This window comes from Vidua chalybeata, chromosome 2 (genome assembly GCF_026979565.1).
Source record: "Vidua chalybeata isolate OUT-0048 chromosome 2, bVidCha1 merged haplotype, whole genome shotgun sequence".
Lineage (NCBI taxonomy): Eukaryota > Metazoa > Chordata > Aves > Passeriformes > Viduidae > Vidua > Vidua chalybeata.
The window spans coordinates 73,844,489-73,856,738 of NC_071531.1; the positions used below are offsets into that span (position 1 = coordinate 73,844,489).

Below are 12,250 nucleotides of genomic sequence, written 5' to 3' on the forward strand. Positions count from 1 at the left end.
GCAGCACACACAAAAGAAATAGCTATTTAGACTCCATGAAATATGTCCAGAGAGAAAGAGATCAGGGAGCAAAATGGGTTGGCTGCTCTGGAATAAAAAGCTGTACACCCTTAATTGAAGTGCAAATCCAATGCTTTATTTAGAAGGTCTTTGAAAGTAATTTGGTTTAAGATGACAGAAAACAATTTCAAAGTGTTTCTATTCATGTTTTATATTTAGTTTTGACATCTTTTGTCCATAAACTGAATGGTGCTGTACCATGTAGAGGCACCATGAGAGCAAAGTAGGTAATAAGTACGCAAGCACAAACCACCCTCCATTCCAGAATCAGTCACTAATCTCACAAACTGATCACTAAGCAAAGAGAAAATTGTCAATGAAAAGCATGAAGGAGGGAGATTTATCTTCAAGATAGCAATATGGAAGCAGGAAAAACAGACTCTGTAGTTATTTATTTTTAAATTTAATTTAATTTTGCACATGGTTTATTTATATAAAGTGCATTTCTTTCCTCCTGAAAATATTTGTGAATTCAGAGAATAATATTAGCCTAAGAAAACATTTGAGAATAAACAAAGCCATAATGTTTAATTATTCAAATGTTTTATTACAGCACTTTTGCATAGCACAGCTTGTTCATATTAGATTCACAGAGGGATTTCTAGGGTTGTATTCAACCAAAAGCCAGCTAATTTAGGGTGCCTACCAGATGAGTCTGGGTTCTCTCTACATTAGTCAGTGGATGGACCAGTCACTAGATACATTCCTCAGAGACCAGTCAGAGTCTTGTGCTTCTGCAGTTATTTCAATTCCCAGTTCAGATGCTCTGAACGGTTCTACAAAATCAGCAAAATAAGACATCAACTGTGCATGCTGTGTAGCCATGGCACTTATCTGACATGCTGGAGACTTGAGTAAAATTTCCTCTTTTTTACTCCTCAGAAACTGGATGTAACCCAAGTTCTGAATGCTTTAAGGAACTTTAGGCACTGGACCACAGGTGCATTAGGGGTGGTGCATGCAGGGAATGTGGCATCCTCTCTGCTGTGAGAGCCATTCTCTTTTGCATGATCTCTTAAATACATCTGAGGGGCACAGGAATCGTCCTGCCAAATAGGAGTCCTGTGTTTAACTTCCACAGCAAATCAGCCAGGGAGAGTAGTGAGAATAAAGCATCTTAAAACCACCAGAATCAATAAGTGAATTCAGGAATAAGTGTACTGGGAGCCTACTGCTTTCAGTAGCATTGCCAAAAAATATGGGAAAGTTTGTTTCATACTTAGTAAAACAGTTGTGTTTTCTTCTCTGATCCAAAAAACAAACAAACAAACAAAAGACAATAAATAACTCCACCAAACCTGGACATCCACTGAGATTTGCATGTTTCGTTTATTTCCATGCTCACAAAATCCTAGTTGAATAACCTGACTGTCTGGGAAGGAGATCAGGAAAGAGATGCCATGGCACTCTAGAAGCAACTTTAACTCCAATTTCTATAATTTGTCTCCTGTGCAGTTAGCTGTAATGAGTGTTGCCATTTTATATAAGAATATATAGTTGCCAGAGTACAATTCAAAGAGATCACCAAAACCAGACTTGGCCTTTCTCAGAATTATATTAATTAATAAAAATCACCCCACTTTTGTCTCCTACCATGCGTTGTAAAAAAGCTATGTCTCTGTCCTTAAAAAAGGACTGCAAAAGTGACCAACAGTTTATTCAGGATATCTGTTTAATATTTTTGAGAAATTTCTACTGACTTCTCTAATGAAAATACTTCTTAGTGCTTTTGATTCCACTTTACCCTGCACAGCCAACACAGCTCAGAGAGAGGGAGCTAGCTTCCTTTTATGTCCCTCACCACTAGACTTAATTCCCAATTTCCCCACAGTGAGATCACTAAAAAGACACCAAAAATTACAGAAGTCTGCAGCTATCACACACCAGTCCAGTTTAGCTTGGCAAAGCAAATTTTGCAGGCTGGTATGGAACTCTGCCAGGAGACCTCAGAAGTTCTCATTCCTACCATGCTTTTTTCTTACCCTCTTTTGAGGGGGAAAAACCAAAGACATTTTGAGGTTATCACAGCTTTAAATGACCAGTTATATGCATAGGTCACATAGGATAAACACTAGTGCCTCAGGGTGTCGTTGCAATGCAGTAGAATAATTTTCATTATGATTAAGTTGTTCTTGAACAATAATGGTTACCAGACAGGCCAAAGCTATGGCTTGCTTAAAGCATCTCCCCATAAGTTTTCTAAGTCTCAGAAACACATGTGTGGTCCATGCATATACTTCAGTAACTGAAATATGGCTGCATCTTTCCATGTCTCTTTTTGCAGTTTTACCTTCGATTACAGAAGGCAATTTCTACAAGAGCCCTCTAGTGTGCCCTAAAAGAGGCTAAAAGAGCTCTCTAATGGGCAGTCTAGACTCTGCTCTCCATTTTGCAGTGCAAGTCTTAAGAAGTGCTAGTGAGGTCAGATACACAATTCCTGACTTCAGCTGGTAGAGTAGAGAAAATCTGGATTTCTGCCTACAGAAATTCCGTTTCCCTATATGCATGAGCAATAAGGGTACCAGAGCAATGAGAATGAGTAATGAAGGTACCAGAAAGTGCATAGGAAACATTTCCCACAGCATTAGAATAGTACTTCAGACTTACCATCCTCCCTATCATCACTACAACTTTTAGAAACAACCTAGATAAAAGCAGTATGTAGCTGGGGAAATCAGATCCATCTGAAAAACACAGTTTAAGCCTTGAACAGTGAGATTTAAATATTAATGGAAGTAAGCAAACCTGAAGACTACATCATCCTTTCCAACTACTGCAATCAAGCCATAGTATAATTGACATAATTTGTTTCTGTCTTGTTCAAGAGCAAGATCCCTGTGCTCACTGTTTGGAATCAGTTACCTGACACAGGACTAGAAAGCATCACCATCAAAATCTCGTGCCTCAAATGTTTTGAGTGCTTGACACCGTTAAATTGCTTTCCTTTCCAGATATGCAAAACCAAATAAGGTTATTTTTATTAAAAACACAGCTCTGGCATCTTTCCTCATGCTGACAGTCCCTGATGATAAAAGGTCTTTGAACTGGACCTGTATCTCCATTTCAACATCTACCTGTATTTATCAGAGCACCTTTTTACCCTGATTTTCCCCAGCTCCTACAGCCCTTCCCTGCCATTCCCAAGAACACATGCTCTTCAGTGAGTGTCCTCTCTGTCAGCTTAGTCAGATAACTGCATCATTTGCTCATTATTTGATATATTAGAATATACCTCTGATTTCTTACAGTGTTAAAAAGCTGCCAGTCACCTTTGTGTCTGATCATTAAATGAAATACTAAAGTACATCATTTAACACTTACCTGACAGTCACAGACATCTGCGTGTAAATGTCATTTCTGTCTCCTCAAAACAGGAAGTAGATATTTATACAGTGAAGACTGAAGAATTGGAATTTACTTCTGCATTCTGCCTCCAAATTCAACGCAATGATTACATTCATGCCTTGGTCACCTATTTTAATATTGAATTTACGAAGTGCCACAAGAAGATGGGATTTTCTACAGGTAATCTGTATTTCTTTTAATTTCATTTCTGTTGGCATCAGTCTATCAGTGCTGCTGATTAGATGGTAGGGGAAGGTTTAATGTACCACCACATTTGACTTACAGTGATAAAAACTATTGTAATTTTGGGGGAGGTGAGCAGGATGGGGAAAGGACAACTGCTTACAGGAATTCTGTGGAAAGAGAGGCAGAATTTCATAATGGCTATCAATCTTAGAGCTCAGTGGGAATTACAACCTGTGAATTTGTGTCCCTCACCAGTTATATCTAAGTCCTGTGTCAAGTTTCTCAGATTAGACAGAGAATTATCAGCCCAGAGAGAAATAGCAGCTCTGCATTCTAGTTTTCCCTAAATTCAAAACCCAACAAAGCTTGCCCCAGAGTCTAGAACAAAACTACCACTTTTTCCAAGCTATAAAAACACACATAGTGATTATGTGAGCTGTCTCTAACAACCAAGATGTGAAATTCTGCCTTGACTTGGTGAGCAGATATTTAAAGGAATAACTCCATTCCCTTAAGGCATTTTTTACCAGACTGAATAAACCAGAGAGTCTTGCAATAAATGCAAAAACCTCATCCTGTAGACAGCCTTTGTGTAGACAGAAGGGTGAAGTGCTTCTCTGTCTCTGTTCAGTTTATCATTATAAGGTAGGTGCAGAAGAATTACTCCATAAAAAGGTTGTTTGGCCATCTGCTGCTGAAGGTCACCACTGTCTAGAAGACTGGTAAAGATTCTCACCTGGTGTCTGTTGGCAAAGCTGCACTGAATTCAGTAAAATACACCCGTTTGTAGGACATGTCAAAATGCTTCTTCATTGATATCTATTTTTATAAATTATGAATAAGTGTGTAATTTGGGGTGGACATGGAGACCTGGGCTTGCATTACACACAGCCCCTGTTGTTGAGGCACAAGTTTCCATTTATGCCAGACTTTTCTAAGGAACGTGGCCCTACAGAGGGACATGTGCACAACTATGTGGGCATGTACAAGGCAGCAGTTATGATTTAGAATATAAATTCAATTTCATTTTGGTCAAACATGTTTTCAGTTAGAAATTTTATGCAGCCATGTCCAAATAGTAAACAGTCTGGATCAGAACTCCTACAAGAAGATATCTCATTTAACAACTGGGATTAACAGTGATTAAAACTGTCTGGACACATAGACAGAAATTATCTGGTAAAATCCTTTTCCTTTCGATGATACCAATTTGCTAGCACAGTTTCTGAAAAAAAATGTTGTTTTATATAGGTCTTCTGAATCTAGAATTTTAGAAAAGAGTTAAAAATTCCTGTCTTGCCAGTTTTTTTAAAAAGCATCAGTATTAGCCCAGTCACAAAAAAATTTCAAATTCAAGTAATTTTTTGAAACATTGATGTTGAAATGAAATAAAATCATTATTTTATTAAAGTGTTAATAATGATACCATACAGTGACCTCATGTGACTGGGGGATACAAATAGAAGAAAAATAAATTTATCAGAGGCTTTTTTTTTGCCAGGTTAGGAAGTCTTTGAGCTCCTACAGCTATTCTTAGGTTCCTAGATGCTCTTGATTGCAGGAATGGTAGGAACAAGAAGTGACCAATACAAGTTCAATAGGCACTGCTCAAAGATTGGAATTTAAATCAGAAATAGGACCAAAGAAGTAAATTAAAAGCCAGAAATAGCAAAGGGTCATCAAAGTGATTCTGCTAAGCAGGACTAGAAATTAATTTAGACCAGTTTCCATCTCTGGCAAATTGCCCAAAATGCCTTTTAATAGTCCCAAAAGAGATCAAGGTGCTAGTGCCCTTTCATCCGTTCTATCCTCCTGGAAACTATAAAATTTGCTGCTTTGGGATCACTAGTCAAATGTTTCATTTGCAACATAGTGATTAATAGTTTTTGATGTACCTTTCCTTCATGCTTTTGTGTCATTGTTTTTTGAACTAATTTAGATTTCTGAAATTCAAAGCACTTAGTGGTAAAGGTTTTCCCAATTTGAACATGTGTGGGTTGAAAGAAAAGCATAAAAATGTGCCTATCTTGCCCTGTGAGCCCTTTTGTGGAATCTTTCTTGCTGGGTGTGATTAATATCTGACATATACCAGTAAAAATTAGAAGACAACTCACAGACAGGCAATAGAATTTTGTTGTAAAGTATATTTGCTAGTATAGGACATAAAGCTTTCTATGAAAAGAAAGGATTTTTCCCAATTGTTTCCAAATCATAATTTGATTTGCAAGGCATTTAAGAAATTTCAATAAGTGATACCCATGTATATATTTTTAGCACCTGATGCTCCTTATACTCACTGGAAGCAAACTGTCTTCTACTTGGAGGACTATTTAACTGTGAGACGAGGAGAAGAAATCTATGGGACTATATCCATGAAACCAAATGCAAAAAATGTGGTAAGTCAGCATCGCTGATCCTAATTCCATCTCTACTGATCACAAACCATGATCACCAATAAGGAAAATGCATAGGACTAAAACAATGAGTGTGCTAAAGGCATTCATGTTTATTAGTAAGAGCTCCAGTCACAGCCTCACCGAAGCTGATGACAGCAATAGTAAAGCAGTGCTAATGTTACAGAAGTCAGCCTGCAAGCAGGCTAGCATGGGAAGGGAGAAAGGATTCAAATACATCACTCAGTCAGCTGCCCTCTGCAATCAGCTTTACTCACATTTTGTGATGCAAGCAGGCAAGGGGTTTTTCACAGTGTCAGTGAAATCAGTGGAAAGATCCCTTCTGCCAATACAGGATGATCAAAAGTAAGTACTTCAGTTCCACATCTATGGGCACTGAGTGACTTGTCACTCAGCACCCAAGAACAGTCCAACAGGAAATTAAGTAACACATTTCAGAGCTTGTATGAACTCACTAATTGAGTGAAAGGGTTGTTTAAAAATTGTGCCTTTCCATAGAAAACACAGATGCTTTATTTAAGACTAAAGCTAAAGCATGATGGATATCACACTACCATGACTGTTGAAAACTTTCTCAATTTCTTTGCTATGGGCTGAATCCCCCTAGCGCTTCTTTTAACTGGTAAGGAGACTGTGAGACATGGTGTGATAGATAACCTATGGCTGGGTAGAACAAGACATGAGAATTATAGCTTCTGGGAGAAACACTGGACCATTTTCTGCCAAACATCTTGAGCAGTATCTCTTCATTTTCTATTACAGTAAACAGCAGTTAAAATAACCTATTATCCATCTATGCAGTTGTTGTAATCGTTGAAAAATTGCATTTGTTAACTGCAACAAATTTTAACATTTCATTGTCTTCCTTTTTTTCATTGCTTTTCCATTTTTATACCAAACACAGATTGGATATGGTGGTGTTGATACAGAGGAAGGAATAAACACAAAATAAACTTGGCATTAAAACAAACATATTCATCCCTGAGGCTACTTGCTGCAAGAGGAAAATAATCTGTTTCCCCACCCTTATGTCATCCTAGGGGGACTGGAATATTTTCTTTTGGTTTAAATGTATCAATTTTCATTAAGGAGAAAAATGAATAAAATATCTCAAATTTGTTTGCACAGCAGTAAGCACCTGAATGCAGATTTGGGTGCTAAAATAAATGTGCTCTTGATAGTTGTCGTAAGACAGAGAGACCACCTCGGTTCAAAAGGATTTGCTAGTGCTTTGTTCCTCTGAAGCATGAAGTTTTTCAAAAGCTTGCATAGACACAGCTTCCTTCTGTAGGGCTGTGTAGTGCCTCTTCCCTAAAAACATGTCATTATAAGATAAAAAATGACTGTATAATGGGAAGTTTACTAGATCTATTCTGGAACAACCCCTAGTGGGAAAGCCCTTTAGCCTAAATTAAGAGCATCTCAATGGGGGGTACCCTACAAAAATTTTCATAGGATACATATGATAACAGCATTTCAGAAGCTTTCTGAACCAGGAAATAACTAGACCATTAAATCCATCTATGGAAGAGTATAGAAATATGACCTAAGCACAGATTGTATGGTGAATGCTATTAAACATCTTACAGCCTGCTTTCTCAGTGTTAGCACCATTTAAAACCAAAAGAAGTTAGAAACCACCACAGGAATCTCTTGAATATGCTGGTCGTTTCAACCCAAGCAATGATAACTGAATTAATACACTAAACTTATGGTCTTACTTACATGTTGCATTTAAATCTTTTTACAGCGTGACCTGGATTTCACAGTAGACTTGGATTTTAAAGGACAGCTATGTGAAATGTCAGTATCTAATGACTACAAAATGCGTTAGCAAGAAACCTCTCAGAGAGATGAAAAGGAGAATTTTATCAAGTCTTGAACTGCTGAGCTTCAAGCTAGGAACAACTGTTCACAAGATTCTTATATTAAATACTAGAATGTTTACTCTGATGGAGGGTGGTAACCTGATCTTTCTTGCAGATAGTACAGGGGGCTGGGATCCCACTGTGAATGTACAGTATACAGAACTGTAGCTTTTGTTAAATATAGGAAAAAAAAATAAGCAACAGTCTTGAGTGTTCTGGTTAACTTTAGGATGGCAGAAGATGCATATACGAATTGCATTACTTACTGTGAATTTCTGGTTCTTCCAAGCTTTGCATGTTAAAGAAGATTAGGGCAGTTTTCTCACTATGAAAGACTACTACAGCACATTACTGTGATAGTATTACTGGACTTATATTCAATATAAATGAATATATATATTGTACATGAGGAAAAAAAAAGTCACTTCATAATAGGAATTTTTTGTGATTATTAAATTCTCATTACGCAGTTATGGAAAGATAATGATGTTACCTCTGGCGCTACTCTAGGTAGTGATATATTCCATTAACTGTCCAATGTTATAGCTTTGGTAAATATTCCATGCAAAGTGTAGATAAGAGCTGGGCATTTACAGGAAGTTCAACAACTATATTTTTGAATGTCCTCTGAAAATGTGGACCATTAGTTTTGAAATTCACCTTCACAACTGGATGTCTGTCAGAGCTTTAAAAAACTAGCTTTTTATCCTTGAAAATATTCTGTGGTGAGTTTTTATAGCTGGATTTTGCATGAGACTTTCAGAAATCAGACACCTAGTATTTAAATGTGATGAATGCAAAGTCTCTGAAATGGTGGATAATTCATGCTTCTTGGCCATGTCATATTTTAGTTCTTTGCAAAATTCTTAATACAAAATAATTTTAAAAAAATAGGAATTAGTGTTACCTTTTGGTGATGTTTTAGATAAGTTTTAAATTGCAAATACTATTCTCAAGAGTGCAGTAATTTGCAGGAGCAAGTTAATGTCTTTAAAAAAAAAATGTTGATGGCTTCTGATATTACTAAGATGTCTGTAGCTTTCCCGTCCCCTTGAGTCCCTTGTTTTTCGTACAAAATCTCCTGCTTATTGTTAAAATATTAACTGCTTATAATTCCTCATATGTGTGTATCAGGTCTTTTTACTATATGAATATGAGCCATTTAACCACATGTAATTCCTCAACAACTGCATCACCAGTCCTGTTGACACATTTTCCAGTCTGCCTGGCATTAGGCACTAAATCATGTTCTATCTTGTACTGGATAAGATTGACTAGTTTTTTGCCTAAAAATATTTTTAATCACCTGCAAATAAAGCATACTTGAAGATGTATTTTGCCAGTATTTGTCAACTTCTCGCTTTTTAGAAACCTATTTCTATTGATTTTCCCTCCACAGAAACTGTACAGTGCCTCCATTTTCTTATGGTCTAAAGAATATGATCTGGGGATTCTATCAAATGGTATCTATGTAGAGTGAAATTAAACTGTAATTCAGCAGTAAAAGATACTGTTTGCAGTTTGATTCATCACTGTTGTTTTAAAGCTTCTTTCATATTTTTGGATTGAGGATGAACAACTTACCTTACAAAATCAAGTTTATCTGTGAAATATTGCTGTCATTTTCAAGGAATGAGTTCAGATACTCTTTCAGTAATGGACTGGGAAAAAAACATCTACAAGTCCCTTTCTAGTAACACTTCTGTGATTCTAGGAATTTAAGGTAAGGAAATCTACCAGAGTTTTTCTCAGGCCCTCCATTTATATAAAAATCTACTCAAACAATGTTTTCATCTTCGTCTTTGCCACTAATCACTGAGGTGACTATTACTGAAAGAGGAAAGACTCTTACTTTGTTTGCCTAAATTATACTTTGAAAGCACTTCAAACCATCCACTTTTCTACCCACAACATGAATATGTAATAATTTTAATATTAAAAGAATAACAAAGAAGGGGGGAAAACCTCTCATACCTTATTTAAAATAAAAAAGACAAATAAAAGAAAAAAAAAAAGAAAAAAGAGAAAGAGAGAAAAAAAATAAGTTCCCCAAGGTCTTTACTGAGAATGTATAATTTTTGCCTGATGGAAAGCACTGGTCAAGAAGCAGCAAAAAACCCCACTTGATCAGAACAGTTCATTAACCAATTTGAGAAGTATTTAAGAACTGCTGTACATCAATTGCCCTTTCTGCCTCATCTTTCAACTGCTGACAGAGAAGTGTTGGTCTCTCTTCAATAGTGGCCACCTTACCTTAGTACTTGAAGTGCCCATTCACTTCAGTGTTGCAGGATTACATCCTGACTGATACTGTTAATGGCACAGTTCTAAGGTGGTCACCACACCTCAGGCACATTCCATCCTGGAAAATTAGCTTGTGCTTTTCTTCACATAAAAGAAAAAAAAAAAAAAATCATGTATTTCTCCATGACAGAAAGAACTGAGAGTGTCTACCGGAGTTCTGAGTGCCTTGAAATCACAGTGATCAAAAAGCAAGCGCAGTCTTGCAAGGCCATTAAAGCTGTTACCTACCGACAAGGTTTTGAGAGCACGGGTGAGTTCAGCACACACAGCATCAGTTATGTCAGCATTAGTGAAAAAGGTATGCAAAGACCTTGCAGGTCAGGTGCAATCAGGTACAAGGTTTTCCTCAGCAATCCAAGTCTAGGTAACTACCACAGAATCTGAGCCTCATTTTCTCAAGGCTTTAATAGGAAGGTTGCTCATGGACTCCAGGACTGAACCCAGGCCACTGATTTTCAAAGCTTTACATTAAAATATAATGACAAAATGACAGTCGAGAGCTGAAACAGAACACATGTTTAAAAGATTTAATTCCCTTCCCACAGACAGGAAAAGAAGACCATGACCTGAGGACAGAGTATGAGAAAGAAACAGAAATACAGTATTTACACAAAAGACTGTCCCTGATGAGTAAGACAGCACTGGAGAAAAGAGGAAGCAGGTCGTTTCTGCCTTGTCTCTGATCTTAAGGCGAAAGTATTAAAGCGTTTCTCAGGGATTGTTCTGTCACTTGAAACAAAAAGAAGCATTCAAAAAAAGCTCCCTACTGAGCATGCCTCTAAAAGGCACAGTGGGCAATTCACACTTGCAGTGCTTGATAGGATTAAGGAAGTGGTCCCTAGTGTTGGAGGGCCACTCTGTATTCCCAAGGTTCTCTAAAGAACAGCATAGTATGGCTCTATTCTCATAAGAGCTTCTTATTCCTAGCACAAATTAACCCTTTCCAGATGTCAATAGTTTCAGGTTGGGTTTTGCAGGGGTTGTTCTGGGGACCTTTCTATGTGTGGAATTAGGGGTTTACAGCCTTTTAATACTGTCTTAGACTTCTAATAAGAGTTGAAACTGTTGAAAATGGGAACAAGAATATTACCCAAGGTGGTAATATTTACCCAGTAATACCCAAGACATGTTTTTACCACAGTGCTAATTTGAAGAACCTTCTCAGAGATAATTTCTAACAGGATTTGTTTTAAATTTAATATTAATTCAGAAATTAATTTAACACATACAGATTTGATTATAGATAACTTCATTCACTTAGAAGGTAAGTTTATAAAGGATACACAGTATTCTATGTATATAATGAAGAATAAGTCCCTGCTTTAGGAAGATTAGAAAGTACAGGGCTGACCTGCTGGAAAGCAGCTCTTCAGAGAAGGACCTGGAGATGCTGGTGGACAACAAGTTGTCCATGAGCCAGAGGTGTGTCCATGAGGCCAAGAAGGTCAATAGTATCTGGGAAGGTCAATAGTACCTTAGGAAGAACACTGTCAACAGGTTGAAGGAGGTGACCTTGCCCCTCCACTCAGTCCTGGTGAGGCAAATCTGGAGGGCTGTGTCCAGTTCTGGGTGTCACTGTCCAAGAAAGACATGAAGGTCCTGGAGCAGGTGCAGCAGAGGGGAATGAGGATGACTGGGGGACAGGAGCATCTCTCTTAGGAGGAAAGGCTGAGGGAGTTGGGCCTGTTCAGCCTCAAGAAGAGAAGACTGAGAGGGGACCTTTTCAATGTCTGTTAAGCACCCTAGGGGGGAGTGCCAAAAGATGAGTCCAGACTCTTCTCAGTGGTGCCGACCAATTGGACAAGAGGCAAAGGGCAGAAACTGATGCACGGGAAGTTCCACATGAGCCTGTCACTTGGTTTGCTCAGCCTAGAGGAGATTGAAGGGAGACCTCATTGTGGTCTTTAGCATCCTCTCAGGGAGAAGCAAACGGGAAAGTAATGACCTTTGCATCCTTGCAGCCAGCAGCAAGACACAAGGAAACAGGACAAAGCTGAGTCAGGGAAGGTTTAGGGTGGATATCAGGAAAAGGTTTTACACTCAGAGGGTGGCTGAGCACTGGAACAGCCTCTC

At 37.9% G+C, this 12,250-nt stretch overlaps 1 protein-coding gene across 1 annotated transcript in view; it reads left to right on the top strand.

Annotated features, from left to right (window-relative positions):
• PRMT8 (protein arginine methyltransferase 8) overlaps window positions 1-9,207 on the top strand; it is a 54,296-nt gene extending 45,089 nt beyond the window's left edge. Inside the window, exons 8-10 of the mRNA XM_053935378.1 lie at window positions 3,435-3,585; window positions 5,866-5,987; window positions 7,756-9,207. Of these exons, the coding sequence (XP_053791353.1) occupies window positions 3,435-3,585; window positions 5,866-5,987; window positions 7,756-7,839 (357 nt within the window). The 3' untranslated portion in view covers window positions 7,840-9,207. The remainder of the gene's footprint in view (window positions 1-3,434; window positions 3,586-5,865; window positions 5,988-7,755) is intronic.
• The last annotated feature ends 3,043 nt before the right edge of the window (window positions 9,208-12,250 follow it).